Genomic DNA, 23,968 nt, shown 5'->3' with positions numbered 1-23,968 from the left:
CAGGTGTAGCAGCTTTGGCCACGTCAGCAGGGACTGCCCATAAGGGAGGGCAAGACCGTCATATTGTCATTGTGGGTAGGTGGGTGACAAGGAGGTCGACTACCTGACGATCAGAGAGCAGCGGTGAGTGTATCTGCTCTGGCTATTTTGAGGATCACCAATGGATGAGAGGTTAGAGCTGGAGCCCAGCGGATAGGGGCCCCACTTTGCAGGATCGGATAGGAGAGATTGGAATTTCGACAAGCAAGGGTGCGAGGTATATATATCCTTTTGCCTCCTAACCAACGTGAGTAGGCGTATCGTTGGTTGTTATCTCTGGTTGTGGTTGAGTTATATGTACCTTCAAGAAGAGTTAAATACAATCTGCATGCCATGATTTTGGGTGGAATAGTACGGGTTCGTCTTCTTGTATATCGCGGATTGTCCAGTGTTTGAGTATCATTTTGGGAATGGTCGGGTTTGGTTCAACGGTTGGTACAAGGGAATTATGTCTAGATTCCAGTAACCTTAGCTATTATGTTTGGAAAGGCTTTAGGGGTTGTAAAAGGAAGATAGAGTTGTTGCTGAAGTTTAGATTGGAGCATCCGACTTTTAGACTTTCGAGATCTGAGTGTAATATCGGTTTGGGCAGCTAGAGTCATTGGCATTGTTGGATTCAAGAAGTGTTAGCTGGTTTTAGAGAGTCGTGTCGTTTGGGAAGAGTTATTCATGGCGTTCAAGCTTTGCTAAGCACCGGCCCTCAGCGGATTGATCATTGGAACGAGAGAGGCTTTGGGAATCCTTCAATTCTCATATATTGAGCGGACTTAGTTGAATCTAAGTGGGGGAGAACCATTCAGATACCCAGGTGGAAGCGAGTGAGAGACGAGGATGCGTTTCACATCCCTGTTAGGGGAGGAAAGGCGGCCTTAGGGGCTGATTGAATATAGGATATCGTGGGATGGGGGTTCGGGAAACTCCCCAACATTTGGATCGCGTCCTATTGACGTCAAGTATCATGTTTCGGGGGAGGGAACCAGGTTGGGTCCCAGTCAGTATTTGATTTCGGTTGGGAAGACAGACCGCGTGGGTACTCAATGTTGAGATATGTTTGGATTGATAGATGAGCGATAGGGTCATGGGCAGTGATCATGTACGGTGAAAGTGTTGTAGAACTACAAGGGAGCCGTAACATTCACCGTGGAAGTGTTGTAAGACTACGGGGGAGCCGTAGCATTCACTAGTAGCTGGATAGCGTGGGAAGTGTTGTAAGACTACGGGGTAGCCATAGCATTCACGAATTCTTTCAAGTGATTGAGGCTAGGATAGAACAGTTCGCAAGATTGTGGGAAAGCCACAACTTTATGGAATCAGGATCGGAGGTGATAATTCGACCGGTTATCCGTGGACGAACTTAGATGTTATGGGAATTCGAAATGGAACTGGTAGAGACGGTTGAGTTAAGGGTTTGGATCCCGAGTTGCAGGATCTTGTGGATATGTGGTACGTGACGCAGTAGGACTACAGATGGGTAAGTCCTGATATTTGATCTCTTGGGAACCTGGTGGTTGGACCGGGTGCGAGACTGGTAGTCTCAGGCATCGGCTAAGGGTATCTATTTACCGGTCAGGTAAGGGATGTCATAAGTTATGGTGCATTTCGGATCTCGAGGTAGTAGCAGGGTATCGACTCGTTTTCGGAAAGGATTCCGAATCGGGGTTCGGGCATGTTCTCGCGCAGGATTTGTTTCAGTGGGATGAGATTTGGGAGGATAGGGATGCCAAGGGCATCAACTGCAGAATACCATGGTAATGAATGGGTTCGCTTCGATGGTAGCATAAGCCATCATGATGTGCCTCGGGCTGGTTTCATCAGTAATAGGGCTACGACATGTCGGAATCAGAAAACGGTGGGTCAGAGGAGACCGGGAATGATGTAAGACTACATCTATTCTGGTAGTATACACCTTTTTGCGTCGGATTCGGTGGCGACGGGCTATCAGCCTATCACGATCGGATGAATCAATCGGATGAAAGGAGATAGGGCAGTTATGGTTAGACGAGGTATCCTTTGGAGGTCGCAGGGGACTGCTGAGTGTGGTTTGGCTCAGCAATCAGGTAGGTGTATGGTGTCCCGGACAGTTGGAAGACAGGTTGAGGCCAGGGAGGTCCCTGATTGTTCTTCTGGAAATCAGCCATGTGACAGCAAGAGGGATAGGAGTGACTTTAGTGATTTGGGGTCTGTGTGTGGAATTGCTTGTTATTCAGTAGTCACACTTGATCGGCGATTTCGTTGTTAGGAAGCCTCAAGGCATTGTGAGTGGGAAGTATTCTATTTAGACTGGTTTTCTGGTGGAACCAATTTGTTGATAATTCAATGTGGGTAGTCTGTCAGACAGACCACCTCGAGGCTTCAGCTTTTAGATGAGCAAATGTGATCAGGTTGCAAGTAATTCGTTCATTCTAGGATTTCGTGTTGCTGAAGGTGTCTCCCTGGAAAGGGATTATTAGGTTCGGAAGAGAGGCAAGATGGGGCCTCGGTGTATAGGCGGTTCAGGATCTTGCCCCGGATGGGCAAGGTGGCGTATCGCTTGGGAGCCGGAAGAGGTGATGCGATAGCATTACTCGAACTTGTTTGGGTCGGCAGACTTCGAGGACGAAGTCTAGTTCAAGTGGGGAAGACTTGTAACACTTGGTTTGATTTGGAAATGATTTATGCTTGGAATCGACGAGTTGGGAGATCAACTCGTCTAGTAGGGTCGTGGCGTCTTAGATGCGGGTCGGAACTGACTCGACGGGTCGGAACTGACTCGGCGAGTCGGAAGGCCCAACTGAGCGAGTCAGAGCTATTAGAGAAAACCCTAGTTTCGGGATTTTCCCCCTATATAAACATCATTATAAACCCTAGTAGCCTCCATTTTACACCCTAGCAGCTGTCCACGGCCGCAAACCTCTTGTGTGAGAAGAGAGAGCATTTGGGAGCTTGTCTTTGGGATTTTGGGGAGGATTTCAAGCTTGAAGAGGAAGTATAAAGGGAGAAGCACTAGATTGAGTATCTATTTCGTGTTGGTCATCTGTCTGAGGTATTAATCTGTTACCTTAAGCTTTGATTTCTTTGTGGAGATTATGGCCATCCTTGGGGAAATGGAACCAAGTTTCGATCTGGACCTATCACAAAGATATGGTTCCAGATCTGGAACTTCTTAGGTCCCAAATGTCATAAAGTTGTCTCTTTGTTGCACCCTAATTCCTATTCATGCATTGGGACTTGTAAGAAGCTTGTTGATGTGGTTTTGGCATTATGAGACTTAGTATGAATGTAAAGTTGGCAACTTTACGTGGTATTATCACTAGTAGAGGATAGATCTGAAGTTTGGGACCTTGAGTCCCACTGGAAAACGTCGTAAACATAATGGACTAAGTGGACTCGTCGAGTCATTCAAGAGACTCGATGAGTCGAGAGGGTTTCCTCATTCACGGACAAAGGTTCACGGCCAAGGGTTCATGGTCAAGAGTGTTCGGTTGGGAGTTTACGACCGTAAACATCAAGGAACTCGACAAGTCTCTCGGATGACTCGGCGAGTCGATGAGTTAAGTAGGGAACCCGACGAGTGGCTAATTGCACTCGACGAGTCAAGGTCAATATGGACTGTTGACCTTGACTACAGACATAGACTTTGACCAGGGTTGACCTTAGGGTATTTATGGGATTATGTTAAGCTAATCACCTGAAGATTATGTGCAGTTGAGAAGGAGTAGCGTGTGGGATACGTCTGATTTCTGCTTATCAGTTCAGCATTCGAGAGGTGAGTCTTCTCATCATACCAATGAGTCTAAGGCACCAAGGCCGGCCCATTTATGTAGTTGTGATGATTGTTTCAAATGTGATTTTCATACATTATGTACTTATGTGAAGACCATGTGGGGGTTCCCATGGCAAATAGTTATATATGTAGTACGCTAGTTGATTGTGTAGTATTTGGTATGCCAGTTGTCTTTGTGATACCTGCATGGAAGACCCCGGGGGGTTCTTGTGGCAGTTGGATATAGGACCATGTGGGGGGTTCCCATGGCTTTCCAGGCTAAGACCATGTGGGGGTTCCCATGGCAGTGGGCTAAGACAACGTGGGGGTTCCAGTGGCACCCGGTGTAAGACATTGGAGGGTTTTACGGGTACCCTTATATGTATGTATGTTAGCTCATATGTTTGTATGTATAGTTTGCATTATGTCTTGTTTGGTAGTGAAGACCTTGTGGGGGTTCCCAAGGCAGGAAGGCTACATGGGGGTTCCCGTGACACTAGGTGTAAGACCCTTGAGGGTTTCCATGGCTTCCTTATATGATTCTATGCGTGGCTTATGTGGTAGAGATAGGTTTTATAGCTAATATGATATGTGTTATGTGGATTGTGTGTGGGGTATGCTCTAGGGGACTCACTAAGCTTTGTGCTTACGGTTTACAGTTTTGGTTTCAGGTATCATCGATTTAAAAAGGGAGAGCTCGGATTGATCGCAGTGCACACACGTATGATTTCCGCAATGAATGATTTTGGGATAAACTCTGATAAATGATTTACTTAACAATGATTTGGAATGTTTGAAATAAATGGTATCAATGTTTTAGTTATGTTATAAATGAAATTTTTACCCTTGATTTTTGGTTCGTTACATCTCAGCTTCGGAAGTGTGTAGTCGATGATTCTGCGGTTGTCCCTTTGGATGATATTCAGGTCGACGATCGTCTCAATTATGTGGAGAGACCAGTTGCGATTCTCAACCAAAAGACGAAGACCTTGCGCAACAAGGAGGTGAATCTAGTGAGGGTGCAGTGGAAGCACCGGAAAGGTTCCGAATGGACTTAGGAACTTGAGACTGAGATGAGGGAGCACTAGCCTGATCTGTTCGAGGCATAGGACTTCGAGGGGGAAGTCAGATTCAAGTGAGGGAGAGTTGTAACATTAAGTTTCACGATGCATGATTTCGAGGTTTCTTAACATTTGGACGAAGTAACAACATGAGTAATGTCCCTCATGTCGTGAGCCACGGTTGGCCTATTGACCCGCATTCCTTGAATATCACGATGTGAGCCCTTTTTGCTCACGACGTGAGAGCGTTCTGATGACCAAAACCCTATTTTGTTGGTATTTAGTGGAATGAGAGGGCTAGGGTTGTCTACCCTCAGCCTCCTTCACACTCTTAGCCTCCAAAAACCCTTGTATCTATCATTCTTGAAGCCCTTACTCAATTGTGGTACATTTTCTAGCTCGAAGAAGGAGAGAAGAAGAGAACAGAAGTGCTCTAGTGGTGGAGTGGGCAAAGTATCATCATCATCATCATCATCATCTTTTCTTGATGTTGGACCTTTTTAAGTATCAAAGGTTCAAATTTTACTGCATATTATGGATAGATCTAGGATTGTATCCGTATTTCTTCATGTTAAGCATGCTTGAGTGAATTAAATCCATAAAGTTAGCAACTTTATGGATTCTAAGGGTTCCTTGATCATCATATTGTCTAGATCTGAAAGTTGGTGAGGTATACGAGCCATGCATGAGAGTTTGATGCATATTTTCTACTTTTTGACCTAGAATGGGTTAGGTCATGCATGGTGCAAGCATGACCAAAAGCTAAAGGGGGGGGGGTCTCTTTAGCTTCTAGATGATGGCTTAATGGAATAAGGATTTACACCTTGACTTTTGGCTCCAGACTGAAGTCACGACGTGAGTTATAAGGTCTCACAACGTGATAACGATAAACCCTATAAATCATTGAGTTCATGGAACTCACGACGTGAATCTGTGATTCCCACGTCGTGAGGTCAGTCAAGTAGGAATCCATGACTAAGTTGTCTGAGTCTGGAGTGAGTTGCTGGAATCGGACCTGGTGGACTCTCACGACGTGACCAAGGACCGGTCACGACGTGAGACCAGATATTGGGGTTTTATCTAATGGATTTGACTTGGTTGACTTTTGACTTTGACCGGGATTTTGACCAAGTTTGAATAAGGGGTATTTTGAGTATTTTGAGTTGTAGCCTGAGTTTTGGTCACTGTTATTTGTAAAGGTGACCGGTAGAGTTGGTTTCGGAGCAACGTGTGGTTTCAGCTTATTATTTGTCTGTGAGGTGAGTTTTCTCACTGTATTCATGGATCGAAGGCACTAATGTCGGCCCATTATTGTGTTATGTAGTATGATAGCTGTTATGTGGCTTATATGTGTTTACATGTTTGGGTTGAAATAAACCCCAGTGCGGCGCCCACTATTGTATGTTCGGGTTGAAATAAACCCCAAGGCGAGTCCCACTATTGCATGATTGGGTTGAAAGATACCTCGGGGCAAGGCCCCAGGGCGGGGTCCATATGTGTTGATCGGGTTGAAATACACCCCAAGGCGAGGCCCCAGGGTTGGCCCATATATGTGTATCGGGTTGGAACACACCCGAGGGTTAAGCCTACTTGTATGATTGGTATGTGTTACTTTTGAGAACTCACTAAGCTTTATGCTTATAGTTTATGTTTATGGTTTCAGGTACTTCTGGTTCAAAATGGAAGGGCCCATCGTGATGGCACAACATCCTCCTCTCATGATTTCTGCATTTTCAATAATTGTACTCTTATATTTTTGATATTATATTTCGTGATGGTCTATGAAACAATTTAATGAATGAAATTGATAGTCTTTCAATGAAAAATTTTATCACGATTTTTGGTTTGTTACAGTTGAAGTTAAGTTCTCTTTCTTAATCATATGTTTTTTTAGAATTTTTAGCTTTGAGTATAAAAAAAAGAAAAAAAAAAGAAAACAAAATGGAAAACAAAAAAAAAGTTGCAAAATTATGAGTGAATAAAATCCTACAAATATATGAAGATCAAGAAATACGAAGAAAAGTTCAAAATTTCCAATTATTGAAGACTCAAGTTGAAGAAAATGAAGAATAAGGCAAAACTTGCCAAAAGTCAAAATTATATTATTCAAGTTGTAATTTTTCTTTTTAGGTTATTTTACCATATGTATGCTTGGGAGCTTAACCAAAAATACATTGAGGATAAGAAAGTTTTCTTGAGATGGATTCGGAGGGGTGAATAAATGAATGTTGTTCAAAATAAGTGGAAGCATTTATGAGGATTGTAAGTATTTAGAGTTTGGGAGGTAATGAGCATATAGACACAAATACATGCATTGAGGTGATGTGTAATTTGTGGGTTCAAATCGGATTGACTTGAGTGATATTGGTAGGAATGGTTCTATGTGATATATTAAAAATAAGTTTTGCTTAAGGGCAAGCAAAAGCCAAGTGTGGGGTATTTTGATATTGTCATATTTGTATACATTTTTAGACATTATTTTGATACATTTAAAGCTATATTTTGGTTAAATGGATAGATATTTGGTACTTATTAAGTTAAAATATATTTTGTAGCAAAAAAAGACATTCTTGAAAAAAAAAGGACTGAAAATTACAAAAACTGGATACTTGGAGGATTGCAGCTGAAGCTTGGAGTTTAAAGTAGTAAAATCATGCAAAAAGAAGTCCCGACGTGGAGATATAGAGTTCACGGCGTGGGAATTTGGAAGGATCTTGATTCTTTGTGCAAGAATAAAGCTTACGACGTGACCAACACTCCTTCACGTCGTGACCAAGTTTCCCCAGAAGATTCTTACACGAAAAGCTCAGATTCTGTGGCGCATGTGGGATAGATACTGAATTCACGTCGTGACACCCTTATGGTCACGACGTGAAGAGTGAATTTAAGGAAACTATATATATAGTCCCTTATGATGACTTTGAAGAGATGTTGAAAGTTTTAGACGACTTCTGGGACAGAAAGCTATGATTAAGAGCGACAATTAACCCTTTTAAGATTGGAGATTAAGAGATTAGAAGATTGTAGCAAGAAATCACATAATTAATCCAGTTTTCTTAGATTGATCATGTCTAGCTTAATTTCGTATGTGTTTATGTGTTTATTTTCTGCAATTATAAGCTAAATCATTAGGCTTTCGTTTAGTTAAGATGAACCCTAATACTATTTGTTAGTTTTTACTTTTCATGGATTATTAAGTTGGTTTAGCTTATGTTTGATTTATCAATATCTAGCATGTTAAAAGTTTTAATCTGTATTGCTTAGATTCAAGTTTAGTATAGTTGAACGATCACTTTAATTGCATGACTTGTCTACCTAGTTGTTTATGATCATTAAATTGGCAGAGCCAGTGATTGACTAAATCCTCGAATAGGTAATAAAGGTAGTAACTTTAACTGTGTTAGAAAACATAATTTGATCATAATTGTGTTTTGTTATTTATCTTGATCATAGATAATTAATCTTAGATATATCTTACATAGCCCAAATAATCTCAAATAATCAATTAAGTGTCTATTTTTGTATGATCATTGCATAGTTGTTCATGAAATGGTGAAAATGTTAAGAGATCGGATCAATACTTCTAATAAGTTTTATATTGATAACCAACTGAATAAATCTTAAGGTCCCGTTTGATAGTTGCTGACTGAGAAAGTGCTGATTGGGAAAGGTCTGTCTGGGTAATAAATTCTGATTGGGTAAGAAACCTTGCTGTTTGATTGTACATTTGACTGAATGTGCTGACTAATGCAAAATGATCATTTTACCCTAATGCTCTATACAGTGATATATGAAGTTGGTGAATAATTATAAAAAATACTATTGTTATACTAGTATTTGTTAAAAAAATATTACCTCACACTCGTTCCAAACCAATATCCTAAAACATAAATATTCAACTAATTTAAATCATCACAAAATCACAAAGTTATGCCGTTTTTTTGAAAGAGAAGAAACTTGTTTGAAGAATTCTCCCTCCATGTCACAATGATCTTCAAATAATTCATTAAGAACATTTGCCAATGACATAATCACCAATTTTGACTTTCTGTTTTGCTATTGCCTTCGTTTCTGTTTCATCTTTTGGTTTTGTTCGCTAAAGTTCCTTCACTTTCAGATCATATGCATCAAGAACCAAATTTTGACTTTTAAATTCTATTTTGACTTGACAATTCACTGAATCCATACATCACAACAACCATTTTGGAATCCATATGTCATCGTTACTGACCAAACATAAAACGACGTCATCTCCTTTAATAAATATCCAAAATCGTCAAAATTATCATCGATTTCATATAATCATTTTTCTTCAAATTGAGTTCTAGATCAAAATAGTTCATCGATCATTAATCAGTGATTCTAATCGCAATTGATACAAAGTAATAAATTTCTGAAAATATATTGATATCAATACCAAATTGAGATTGATATTTTTAAGGGATTAAAGTAGGATCAAGATGTAAGGGCTCGAACAAATAGGAAGCAAGAATGAATCCTTATCAGATTGAGCACAAATACAACCAATTAATCGTTTCAGTGAGAATCGTGATTTTGAAGTGAATAATCAATCGAGATCAATCTCTAAAGATGGTAAAACGTGAATAAGTAGATACGAACACAAGTGAAGGGCAAATAGGGACTATCCTGGTGATTTTCTGTGCGATCGACTGGAGAGATGGGGTGGGGCGAGATGGTGATGACCGGCGACGAGGCACTATCCGGCGAGATGGCGGCAACCGACAATGAGGTGATATCCGGCTGTAGATGAGACAATGTTCGGCTGCGTTTTTTTGGGTATGCGCTCTGTGTTTTTAGGTCACGATGGAACAAGGAAAGAAGAATAAAGAGGGAGGGGTAGAAGTGTCTTATTTCCAGTCAGCAATGTCTATTAATCTGACCGGGTAAGCAATTTGAGCCAGCTGTCTTACCGAGAAAGCCACAAATCAAACAAAGAATGTTTGACCGAGTCAGCCCAATTCGCTGACTCGACCCAGTAAGACGGGTTTCAAACACACCCTAAGTTTTGAAACTAACCCTAGAAAAAATGAGGATTCAAATCTAAACGAAAGTGTCTTCATTATCTTGATTACAATCCTTTTTAGTTAACTGTTTGCATTAGTTAATTGAAGTAGTTAAGTTAATCTGAACTTGTAAAATCAGATAAAAACTATCACTTTAGTTGTTTTATTTAAATTAATTTTTAATAGTTATTTTATTAGCTAAATATCGTTCTCTAAGATCCACAGCCGACTTACTTTGACTACATACACCGTATATAAATGCATTAGTAGATAAATTATTTAGATTTATAAACTTTAAACTGATACGTATTTTTATGCACATCTTTGAGTTTATTATGTATTATTAAAAAAAATATAGTACAAAAATGAAATTACTCCGTCTAGTATATTATATATATATATATATATATATATATATATATATATATATATATATATATATATATATATATATATATAGGTTCATTTGAGACCACCTATATTTTGTGAGACATGGGGACCAAATCTTAGCCTTTGATCAAATTTGATCTTGTGGCTCATAAAAAAAAGGAATTAACACTAATTAATCTAGCTGATTAGTTAATTAGGGGTAGATTAGTCACTAGGTTAAATTTAAGATGATCAGGTTAGCTTAATTTTCACATCATCAAGAAATCATCTCACCTGTTCCGGTTTTCTACCAATTTATTCGATGAAACAACATTCCTTGTTATTCAATTCAATTTGATCGATATTCTATCTCCAATATTATATTCTTTCAACTGATAATCAATTTGATTTGGACATTGATCAAACGATGCTAAATCATAGCTTTTAAATTCGCGATTTTTGTGTTTTTCGAGTTCATGTTCTTGATTCTTCTACATCTGCAATTGATACTGAGTGATTTTGATCAATTTTAACTCTGTGATCATCGATTTCGGTATAGGTTCAAGTGTTCAACGATTTCTGCTAATCTTCATCTTCAACAATTGTTTACGATCTTTCAATTTGTGAATTTTACTCAACATCATGAAATCGTCAATTGATCAAGGTTTGAGTTTTCATCAATTTCACTGTTACTTGCATATAACGTATTCAATTTTTAACCTAGTTCATGAATTGAATCATCAAGCTATTATCGATTTCTCCAATTTTATATTTGTATGATTTGTGATTTCAGCAATCAAACATCATCTGTTGTTAAGACATCCAATTCAGCAATCAAACATCATTTGTTGTTGAATTTGTTTGACCTAGAAAACAATTTAATCTATAATATGTTATTTGACAATGCATCATCTATTTCATTGTTTGATTTTTAACTTTCATTCAATCATTATGTTTTTCAGCAATATGTCATCTGTTTTCTTTTGATTAACATCATCTATTTGTTGTTCATTAAGATCATCTTAGTGATAAGTTCATGAGAATGCATGTTATTCTTATAGAATATTGTACATACATTTATATATCAATAACGATAACAGTTATGGATGATTTGGATATGCATGACATCGAAAACAATCATCTCAATGAAGAAAATCATCAGTTCGGTTCTAATGATTCAGAGATTCTTCATAACGAGGAAAATCAATCGGAAACCCAAGGTAATCATTGCTTTCATTGTTAGTTGCATATAACATATTCAATTTTTAACCTAGTAATAGTTATGGATAATTTAGATATGAATGACATCGGAAATGATCATTACGATGAAGAAAATCATCAATTCAGTTCTGGTGATTCAGAGATTCTGCATAATGATGGAAATCAATCGGAAATCCAAGGTAATTCTGTTACTGATATCAGTTATTCTTTATAGAATGATGTTGGTGATAAGTTCATGTTACTGCATATTATGCATATAGAATAATGCACATATAACATTGTGGTTTTTTATGATTACAGTCATATAAATGCAAATTATTCTGATTATATGTTAACATGGTGGTATATTCTTTTTTGTAGTTCAAAGTGACAATGTTACAGCACAATATGGCTCTTGCAAACAATTCATTGGAGCTGATGGTTCTTTCTTTTGGATTCCAGAGGTTGAAGCTACTTGGCTACCTCCTATGGGTTCAATTTTTAAAGATATCAAAAATGCTATTAAGTGGTATAAAGGATATGCATTAAGATCTGGTTTTGATATTAGAAAATCAACAGAGAGGAAAAAGAGTGGAATCACAACTTCGAAATATTTTATATGCAATAGAGGGGGATTGCCAAACACTTCTACCTTAGACACGATTAGTGATGATCATAACAAGCAATTGAGAAATAGTAATTGTAAACGCACAAATTGCAAAGCTTTTTTTGCATTCAAAGTTATACCACATTCTTCAGAAGTTTACTTGTGGCGCTTTGAACAACAGCACAACCACAAATTGATCAATCAAGATTGTATGCATCTTTCAAGAGCTAAACGTTAGTTGGATGTTGTTGATCAAGCTTTTATACATAAGCTTTCGAGTGCAAAGGTGGGCGCAACTACAACATATAGGCCAATGTACGTTATAAAAGGAGGATGTGAATTTGTTGGTGGACTAGAGATAGATTAGAAAAAATTTACAAGGGATATAAATTGTCACATAGGGGGCACTGATGCAAATTTGTTGATTACAAAGCTTCAGAATCGTAAAGAGAATGTTACAAATTTTACATTCGAATACAGATGTGACAAGAAGCACTTAAATGCTCTCTTTTGGGCTGATGACACTTCAAAACAAAATTTTGAGTTATTTGGGGACGTTGTTTCATTTGACGCAACATATCGTACAAACAGGTATTTATTCTAGAATTATAAACATTTTTAGTTATATATTCTAATGGTATTTTTTGTGTTTTTTTTAGGTATTGTATGGTATTCTTTTACTGGCATTGATAATCACAAAAGGTGCGTCACTTTTGAAGCTGGTTTGTTGTGTAGAGAAGATACAAATTCCTATATTTGGTTACTTCGGTCATTCTTGAAGTGTTTTGGAAAAGCACCAATCATGGTTGTGACTGATCAAGATCCAACAATGAAAAAAGCTATTGAGATAGTATTGCCATACACAAAACATAGATTTTGTATGTGGCATATCACAAGTAAACTTCCATTGAAGGTACTAACATTATTGTTATATTCTTATCAGTATAAATATGACATTATTTTCAATATAAATATGACATTATTGTTCTTTTCTTATCAGAATATTAAATGGCATATTTTTTGTAATTAGAATAATATATTAAATGAAATGCCTTTTTATACTGTATTATATTCTTATCAGAATATTAAATGAAATATTTTTTGTAATTAGGATAATATATTAAATGAAATGCCTTTTTATACTATATTATATTCTAACAGAATAATATATGAATTGTTTTTGAAGGTAAGCTGGGAAACAATGAATGAATCGAATTTTAAGGCGGACTTCAATAGTATAGTATGGGACTCTAAAATTGTTGTGAATGATTTTGAAATGAGATGGGATGCATTAATGGTAAAATATAAGTTACAAGACAATAAATGGATGAAAGATATGTTTGATTTGAGAAGTAGTTGGATTCCAGCCTATTTTAAAGATGTACCGATGTCAGGCCTAATGAGAACAACTTCTCGGTCGGAAAGTGAGAATTCAGCATTCAATAGGGTATCGCATCATGGTTATACGTTAAACAATTTCATGAATGCTTTTGAGTCTTTTATGGAAAGGCAAACGAATATTCAGATCAAATTTGATTTTGATACATCTACTATAATTCCAATTATCAAAACACCTCTTGAAGATATGAAGAAACATGCATCTATGATATACACCAGGACTATTTTTCTCATGGTGCAGAGGGAGATTCTTCATTAACTTGTTTCTTGTTCACAGAAGAGTGTTACTTCAGGTGTTGTTTCCGACATATGCATTGTCAAACATAAAAGGACAAATCTATCAAAGAAGAAGGTAGTAGTTGAGAAAAAAGAAAAAGTTGACATCGATTCTGAATGGAATTTTAACACAAGTAAAGGTGATTTTGAGATAATGTTGACATTTTATAATTCTAATATTTTATTTTTTATTACTAAATTATTTTCTTAAGTTTTTTTCTATATTATTGTAATTTTTCTTATTAGAATATACTTAATATTCTAATAGTTTTGAAAAATATTCTAATTTTTCTTTTTTGAATATACTTATTATCCTAATACTTTTGAAATAAGTTGAATTCAATAGAGAAGATCTAACGGTGAAATGTTCATGCATGCTTTTTGAGCGGTTTGGAATTTTTTGTAGACACATCTTCTGTATTCTAAAGATTTATGACATACAAGAGATTCTGTCAAGATACATTCTTCAGAGATGGAGAAGAGATATTATCCCCCCCCCCCCACAGTTTTGAAAAGGACATTTAGATATGGTGATTCGTCTGGAAATGTTGAGAAGGTTGCATACAAAGCTTTTTCCATGCTTGATTAATGATTGTCTTCATTAAATAATGATGACAAGAAGTTAGAAGAGTTCATGCAAAAGCTAGAAGTTTTTATGACTGATATTGGTGAACAAGGTTCAGACAAATCACCGGTTACAAAAGAAGCTCATATTGATAAACTTTACGGAGCTACTACGAATCCTGAAGTTGTTGATGTTGAAAATCCACCTATGGTGAAGAATAAAGGTTCTGGTACAGGAAAACGTTTAAAAAGTGCTTTGGAGAAGGCTACTATTCAAGGTAACAAGCAATCAAGATCATGCAAAACATGTGGGGTTAAAGAGCATAATTCAAGGAAATGTTTGACATTGTTGAATAACTCCAAGGTACAAAGTGCATAGTTGTGTCTAGAAATATATTTCGATTTTTTTCGTATTTCAATAAAGTTCAATAATACCATATAGATAAAAGTTTGAATTTCTTTATTTTGGACATTTTTCAGATGTTTTGGTTTGTGATGATGTATGAGACATTTGGTTTGTGATGATGTATGAGACATTTGGGTTGTGATGATGTGTTATACATTTGAAAACATATTGATTCTTCTAATATTTTCAATCTTTAATTTTTTGAAGTATATACGAATGATTACAGTATAATGTTTTGTTATCAAATTATTATAATACAAGATTATACATGTAAGAATGTTATATAGGTATATGCAACATCTAATATTATTCTAATAAAATAATGATGCCATTATACATTATTCTATTTGAACATTCTACCTTGATCATTAAGAAGTGGTCATAATACCAACTATACATTAAGCATTAATCACCTAATAAACCATATCAAGTTTCTTACATAATACTAGGCATCATTTTTTTTGTCTAATTTGTTCAAAATAAGATAGATATTACAAAAGGAATTTTTGTTAAGTCACCATAACCACGTTCATAAAATTCCAAACTTCTATCAAATTCTATTTACTACCCATTTCCAATTCATCCGTTCTATTGATACCTTCCTCTAACATCTTTTTTCTAGGCGCATGATCAAACTTTTCAAATTCGATTGCCTCTTTGATAACTCTCTCCTTGTGGTTGTTGATTTCATGTGTAGCAATCTTAACAGAATATAAGGCACGTAATTTTACAAATTGCACATATTGCACATCACTGCCTTTTTCCATTTCCACATTCCACTTTCCTTGCTTCTCTCCACAATATTTTTCCATATGTCTCATTAAAAGTGCTCCATTCTCTGTTGTCAACTTCTTTGTGTTCCAGTCAATTTTCATCATCTTCACTGTTGTTGATCACAAACCTTTGATTTTATTGACGATAAATGTAGTTTTCTCCAGATATCATATAAAGTACAATTTCTGCAATGTATATTAACAAAATTACATTATTCAATCTATTATATTGTAACTTTAATACATTTAATAAAAGTAAATGAAAACTTACTGATGATGTAGGTGTCATTCCATAAGTTTCTTCTAACGATTTTGTTTCTATGCTGTCTATATTATGAACTTGTGGATATGTTAGGTTGAAAACAACAGCATACATCTTATCAGCATTAAGTATTGGGAAAACCACCTGCAATTCCAACAAATTGATCAAAAAGTTAAACATAATTTCTATCCTTTAATAATGTAATATTTTAATTAATAAAATATTCTTACAAGTTTAAAATCATTGAAATAAACATTTGCCTTGAAATTAGATAGAAACTTATCAACACGAGTCTCAAAAGTTAAAAAAACGCTCGTCAAAAGATTTAGTTTCATCTAATAAATAAGAACTCTGTAAACATAGAAAAACAGAAAAATTAGAATATCTTGTTATAATATACAACTAAAATATAAAAGTTCCAATTGTAAAAGAATTTTCCATAATTTTGGTATTGAAGAACAGGCGGTATGGTTTACTTTTTGACTTTTGTTCCTCGTAATTTAGAGCAGCAGCCCAAGAATCAATCACACTATGATGTATAACATGATAAGGCCGCATGCTCTCAAAATCCTGTCTATGCATAATCTCTCCCGTATTTGTTTCAAAAAGTACCTCCCTTAATTTTAAACATTAACAAAAAAATATTTCATCTACATTCGAATAAATATCCACATGCATTATAGTTAAACAACAGTTCAAAAAAATAATACATGTTTAATTGAAATAGCAAGAGTTAGTGACTTACATGCTGTTTTTATTCTGTGCACATCTTATTAGAACCTGAATCAAAAGAACATTCTGCAAATCGATTCTATCAAATAAATTCACAGCTTTATCCATATATGGTGATTTGTAAGAACTTATATCATTCGCCCCCGTGTCACCATTTTGAGATTCAACCCTTTCATGTGACCCTTTTTTTTCATTTTCATTGTTTTGATTATCAACACTTGAAAAAATAGGATCTGAAAATAACTTAATGAACTTCTCTTTCAATTCATTTGTTATATTGACATCTGGGAACTTTGATATACAATTAGAAACAATTCGATACATGTCCTCATTTCTGGATGAAACTTTATTGAACATCTTATCAAAGTTCTCTTTATATTCCTGAAAAATAATAAAATACTAGATTTATAAGCATGTAATATTTTATCATCTCAGAATATCTTAGAATATTTACTATGAACCATAAACATGTAATATTAGAATATCCAGAATTTTTTATAACATCATACTTTAACGTAATATAAAAAGAAATTTTATTTTATATTTTAGTTAAAGTTACCTCAACAGTGTCATAAAGATTGTCTTTCACATTGGACGGTCCCTCGCTATCTCACGTCATTTGTGTGATAACAACTTTTCCACATCCAAACCCACCATCTTCAATTTTAAAAGACTGCCTGCTATTCAAATCCTCTGTTGACCACATTGTTAATGTTGGAATTTTTTACATTAAGATTAAACGCTGACATTCAAGACCGTCATAGTAAAGTAGCTGCATGATAGTAGTTTGTAAATTGTATTAGATATTCATAAATAAAAAATTATTAAAATAATTAAACAAAAAGCATACCATCAATAACAACATTGGGCCATTATAATAGCATTTCTTTTTATCTTCATGCCATAGAGATCTTGTATTCTTCAGACAGTAATTTAAGTACGCACACCAATCAATGCATGAGATGTCTTCAACTCCAACTACTCTTCTAACAGGATCTATGTTGCACGTCCCATAAGAATGTGATTCAGCAAACGTATTCACAAACAAAGAAAGAAAATTTAGCTTGAATATATCATCATCTCTTTTGGATTTCAGAATGGCTTCTTTGAATCCAGTGGCATTCATTGTTTCTTTTGTAAACTGGCTTTTCCATGTAACATATGTTTCATTTTCACTGTCAACAAAACGAAAATCAAACAATCTTCTTCCTCCATTTGGTAGACCAAAGACTTTATGAATCTTTTCTTTTGTGATCTTAATTTTTTTTATCAAGCACAATACTGTTGTTTTGATGATCATAATGTTGAACAACAAAATGTGCAAGCTTCAACGACATTCTCTTGATGTTCAACTCCAAAAGTGATCCAAAACCCATCTTTTTTACACATTTTTTTTGAGACATACTTAAACTTCTTATAACTTCAATCATAGCACCGGGATTCATTCTAGTATTTATTGAAGGCAGATCTTTTAATAAATCTTTTGTTGTTTTTTGTGTCTTTTTATCGATGTTAACATTTGTATTGTCTAACTTCCTTTTTTTATTTTTTTCATCTTTAGAATGCACCTTTTGTTGCCCTATTGTTCAATGGATTTTCAGAATAAATAATATTAGAAAAAAGATAATAACATCATAAAAATAGAATACAAATTAACACTTCAGAATATTCTATTAGAATAACAGCTATATGAATATGTCTACTATGTTTCAGAAGTCAGTGAATGTTGATACGTCAATATAATTAATAACATAAGTAAAAGTCAATATCATGACTTAAGTACTTAATCGCATAATTAAGTCCAAACTGTTAGTGATTAGGGTTAGGCAAAAACCCATTAGGGTTTAACTAACAAGCTAGCGGCGCAACTTATTGTCCGTTTGCCTTCAATCGATATGTATTGAAATTTTATTATCAAATACTTTTGGTCGAAAAAAAAACTATGTAAAATGTTTCTGCTAACTCTAATTGTAAATGCATAATCAATAATAACAAATATGAATTTTTACCTATATATGGCATTCTTGCTATTAGAATAACATTAATAGACAAGATATTATAATACAAATACAATAATTGATGATATACCTTTTTTTCTTTGGCTTTTGCTGTTGTATCAGTTGGTTCATCAATAAGCTTCAATGATTTTCTTCTTTCAATTAGTCGTTCGGCTATTGAAGTTTTTTCATGAGTTTTAGCCATATCCAACCTTCTTGCTGTTTATTGTCATTTTCATAATAAAATTCGGAATTAATAATTGATTTATCATATCCAAATATCTAGATTAACATTTAAAAATATTCTATTAGAATAATAAAACAAATTAGATTAATATTTGAAAATATTCTATTAGAATAAGATTAATAGAACATAGAAAAACATTAATAGAATATAGAATTTTTTATTGTAATACATGGAATAACATAAACAAATGAGATAAATAGTTTATTATAGTACATAGAATAACAAAAAAATATTAGATTAATATTTAAAAATATTCTATTAGAATAAAATTAATAGAATATAGAAAAAAAATTATAGAATATAGAATATTTTATTATAATACATAGAATAACAGAAAAAAATGAGATAAATATTTTATTAGAATAGAATAACTGATGATGTACCTTTTTTTTCTTTTTCTTTTGATGTTGTAGCTGATAATTTATCGATCGACTTCAATGATTTTCTTTTTTGAACCAACTGTTTGCCTGTTGAAGTTTCAACTTCACAACTTCTACCCAGTGTCATCATTTTTATTTTTGATTTTGTCATTATTGTTATAATATTAGCTGCATGAAAATAATTAATGTTAAATACACTTTAATTGTTGTTTGTTATAGAAAAACACTTACATTTATTTCAAAATTATATTCTAACTCATCATAATAAAGATACACATAATAAATTTAAAGCAAATTGACCAATATGCCCATGCACTGTTTATTTATGAGATTAAAATTACTTGAATTTTCTATAAACACAGTTACATACATACACATAAAAAACAGAAGCAAATTGATGAATATGTCCCTGTACATAATATTTTTCCATCCACTTACCCGAGTGATGCTTGACTTAACTGTGACAACCCGAAAATTTTTTACTTTTAAAGCCCATTCAATCAACTCAACTGAGTGTCAGACTCATTGGTAATAAGTTCTAGCCCGGTAAGAGGTCATTCTAAGGAGTTTTATGCCTAGTACACTTAAGGAATGAGTGTTAGAATGTACCTGCTAGAGACACTGTCCAAGAAATCAAACCTTAACCTCATCAAAGAGAGTTCACGGCCACAATGCCAATGAGTTTACGGCCGTAAACTCAAGGGTATATATATGGCCCTTGGTCATTTATAGTCATTTCTTGCATTCCAACCCCAAGAACTCGAGTTTTCTCTCAAGTATCATCAAGATTTTCATCCTAGATCTTCAAAAGATGTAAGTATTCTTCCTTAATTTGTTGATACATCTCTTAATCTAGTATCCTTCCATGATTTCATCCATGGAAATCATTCTTTTCTTAGATCTTCAAGAAACACCAAAAACACACACTAGTGTTCTTCGACTTTAATCGCCATTTCAAGCCTCCATATCGTAAGTATTCCTTCATTATACTTCATAGCTACTAGGAAGCCTTGAATCACACCCTTGAAACATACATTTTCCCAAGAACATCTTGAGTTTACGGCCCAAGATCTCCCTTGGCCGTAAACTCAATGTTATAGCATGTATGGGCCATAAACCCTCCTAGATGCAAAGCTTGTGAACTAGAACCTTTCCTTGATCATTGTAGGACCTTAAACTTCTCTCAAATACATAAATGGTCATGAGTTTACGGCTGTAAACTCCTTTGGGCCGTAAACTCATCAAAAGCCTCAATAGAGGTGGACTTTCTCATACTTGTGTAGAGCAAAAGTCCCTCCAGCTTCCTTAGCCTTCAAACCAACACTTAGGCATGTTTGACCATGAGTTTACGGCCGTAATCTCCCTTTGGCCGTAAAACCATGGCCGTAAACTCGTGTTGGTGTCATTCCACTCTCCTTTGATGAATCACATGTGATTCCAACACTTGGTCAAAGTGTTTCCTAGTCCCGGAAGGTGTTTCCTTTCATATAGTTGCTTATAAACACTATAGTCATGCCAATATATGTCATTATATGTCATTTAGGACTTGTTGTGTCTCGGGACTTCATTCGTGGAAATTCTGATCCTTACACGCATACCCGTTTGAATCACCCACATCAGGTGAGTTCATACCCCGTAATGAATCTTTTAACTGTTTTAAATGTTTTAAGGGGGGGATACAAGTTGAACACAATGATAATTGTGTAACTGTTTGTTATAAACATCTTTCAAAATGTTACTTATGTCATTTATAAGTTGTCAAAACATTTCAGAAACTCTTTTAAAGTTATGTTACTTTATAGTTATACAAAACTCCGTTTTTAAAGTACAAGTATAACTTAGTAGATAAACGAGTCTTTTCAATAACAGTTCAAGTAAAACTTTAGTAAACTATAATAGGTATAGTTTAGGAGGATGCTATTCATTACTTCTACTACAATGAAGCATACAAAGAGTCAATAACATACAGAGAGATATACTATTATGAGAAACAAACAATAACATACAGAGAGAATACTATTATGAGAAACAAACAATACCATATAAATCAAACATACTAGGTTGCTATAGCATGAGAACATACAGGATCTAAATATACCAATGAATCACTAACTCGTTGTTTTAAACAAAAGGTGATAGTTATATTGGGTATACATGATCATATAACTTCAATGTGAATTACACGGCTTGCAAGAATTTGCAGAGGTCGCATTTGGTTCCCTTAATCTCTAGACAGGGAGAGCGTTTAGTAGGGGTACTAGCCTTCACATTATGACCATAATAAAACAAACATGTTTTAGGTCATCAGTACATCCGCATGTCATTATAAACGACAACTGTGTACTTACATTTCCCATTACTTTCATAAAGTGACAGTACCACTTGAAAGACAAATGCAAACTATTTTCGAGTTAAGATAGTTATAAACTAGGGAAAACTTACATTTTTACAAACAACAAACAGAACAGTCGAGTCTAGCACATAACAGTAGATGCCTTGGTAGAAGGCTACGATTAATAGAAAGGACCATAATGCTAATCTTATGATTCCTTAATGTATACATCATAGGATATATATATATATATATATATATATATATACCAATAGGATCCGACAGGTAATAGGATGTGTGCTCTCCGCTTCATTTCCTGTTTCTTGTTTGGTTGTGGGCTTGTAACGAATTCACCAAATCTATTTTCTATTCGATTCTAGATATATATATATATATATGCTTAGTATACATCAAGACATCATAAGGGTACCAGGTATGGGTCAAGTCATAAGACACAGAGTCAAAGCATAGTTTTCTAGTACAAAACATACATTCCAAATCAGAACTTTTGGTATACAAAACTAGAAACTTCCCAGTAAAGGGTTTAATCCATTTTATTAAACCAGTATAAACTTAAAGGACCTTAGGTGATTAACGCTATAATACTTTAGTTTATACATCATGGTTATATATAATTAATACCCAATAGGTAGTTGGATGTGTGCTTTCCGCCTTACTTCCTGTTCCTTGTTTGGTTGTGGGTTTAGGGCAGATTCACCCAGTTAACTTTCTATCTGATATTAGATTATATATATCCAGTATAAACTAAGTTATTATAAAAGTAGTCACTGTGGTCACCATTTTATTATAAGAAATAAGGGTTTTCTTAAAGGATCTTTTCATTAAATATAAAGGAACCATTACAATTAACTCCATGAGTAACAAGTGAATACACCAGGGTTATATGCAACAACGATCTAACAACCAATAGGATGTGTGCAATCCGCCTTACTTCTTGTTCCTTGTTTGGTTGTGGGCTTAGGGCAGATGCGCACAGCCGATTGTTTGTTTACTCTGAGTTTTATATAACTTGTATCCATTTAGTACTCATAGAAGGGATTGTAGAGTCATTTTTACTTATCTTTCATTAAAGTAGGAAATATAGGATTTCCTAGAGGAACAGGCAAACTTTTCTAAACAGAACTTACAACTTACTACATTTTACAACTACATGTTACAACTACATTTTCAACAACATTTTACAACTACATGTTACAACTACATTTTCAACAACATTTTACAACTTACTCACATCACTAAAATCTTATGAACTCACCAGCCTAATTGCTGATCAACTCTTTCAAATAACTTGTATTCTCAGGAGCCTATTAGACAGGTACTCGTGCTGGGAATTCAAAAGATGGAGCATTATAGCTTCAAGTCTTGCTTTTGTTATTTGCTTATGAATTCTATGTTTTGTGAACACACACATTGTAAATACTTTCTTTCTAAATGAAATGGTTGTTAATTACTTGCTTACTGTATACATATCTTGTGATACTAAACATGACGTCCTCCATCCCTGAATGATTCTGCCGTTCCGGCTTTGGAGTGTGACAGATTGGTATCAGAGCATTGTTTATAGTGAGCTAAGTATAATAACCGATAAAGATATACAACTATAAATACAATGGGGCTTAAGTGCTCTGGATAACGATATATTTAAAGAGTATAACGATAAGTTATAAAAATATACCTACTTGCTTATACGTGTACATATTAGAACAAGTATCACAAGAAGAACAGAACTAAAGTATTTAAAGGTTGAACACTGTCGTCACTACTGAACAGTTATGTAATCATAGCTAGGATCAATATAGTCTGATCAACTATATTCATTCGAGATGTGACCGACATGTGCTTGGGAGTGATGTGGTGTTGCAACAATCTTAAAACTTACCTGAACACCAGTCAACAGAATACTAGATCAAGTACATTAGAGTTAGAATACTATAGGAGTATTCTATGATACTATAACGAGATAACAAGTTTGAAACATACCAAGTACATTACATTCAAATACTATAGGAGTATTTTAGGCACCATACAAATAACTTATGTAATAACTTAAAAGACCCTTACGGATAGGTCTATAATCTTGCAATGTATACTCCCAAGGTTATATATAATTGAGAATTTATAGACTTAGAATTTGTGATCTACGCTTCACTACCTATTCCTTGTTTGGTTGTGGTTTTGGAGTAGGATCACTTATTCGAAGGTCTATTTAATCTTGAATTATATACAACTTTTATACCTTGTACAATTATAGGAGGACTCTGTAAGGATCACCCCATAAAGTTACCTTAAATCTCATACATTCTTTAGTCACTTCCATTCTCGCACGACAAGCCCAGATAGATGTAACCACTTCCTCATAGTAGACAACAGAAGAGTCCAGGAGGAACAAGAACAAGTTCATGAGAAGTTTTCAAGGAGAGATCAGCCGAAGTAACCAGAACGTCTTACACGTCACGCTAATGAATAATAACCTTGTTAACTTAATGAGCGAGTGGAAACACTGCTCACATTATATGTTAAGATTATTTTCTTACATGC

At 34.9% G+C, this 23,968-nt stretch overlaps 1 protein-coding gene across 1 annotated transcript; it reads left to right on the top strand.

The window, feature by feature from the left end:
* The first annotated feature begins 11,337 nt into the window (after positions 1-11,337).
* LOC145106840 (protein FAR1-RELATED SEQUENCE 5-like) lies at positions 11,338-14,802 on the top strand. The gene is made up of 9 exons (XM_079043769.1): positions 11,338-11,455; positions 11,531-11,635; positions 11,817-12,275; positions 12,444-12,598; positions 12,702-12,764; positions 13,229-13,675; positions 13,718-13,856; positions 14,394-14,644; positions 14,761-14,802. The coding sequence occupies exons 1-9, from the start codon at positions 11,338-11,340 to the stop codon at positions 14,800-14,802; spliced, it is 1,779 nt and encodes a 592-aa protein (XP_078899895.1).
* The last annotated feature ends 9,166 nt before the right edge of the window (positions 14,803-23,968 follow it).

This window comes from Lactuca virosa, chromosome 4 (genome assembly GCF_052849685.1).
Source record: "Lactuca virosa cultivar CGN04683 chromosome 4, Lactuca_virosa_CGN04683_v6, whole genome shotgun sequence".
Lineage (NCBI taxonomy): Eukaryota > Viridiplantae > Streptophyta > Magnoliopsida > Asterales > Asteraceae > Lactuca > Lactuca virosa.
This window is presented reverse-complemented; position numbering and strand designations above follow the sequence as displayed.

Coding starts and splice junctions, on each gene's coding strand:
- LOC145106840 (XM_079043769.1), top strand. CDS start 11,338: ATGGATGATTTGGATATGCATGACATCGAAAACAATCATCTCAATGAA. Junction 11,636..11,816: donor AAATCAATCGGAAATCCAAG/GTAATTCTGTTA, acceptor TCTTTTTTGTAG/TTCAAAGTGACAATGTTACA. Junction 12,599..12,701: donor ATTTTGAGTTATTTGGGGAC/GTTGTTTCATTT, acceptor TGTTTTTTTTAG/GTATTGTATGGTATTCTTTT.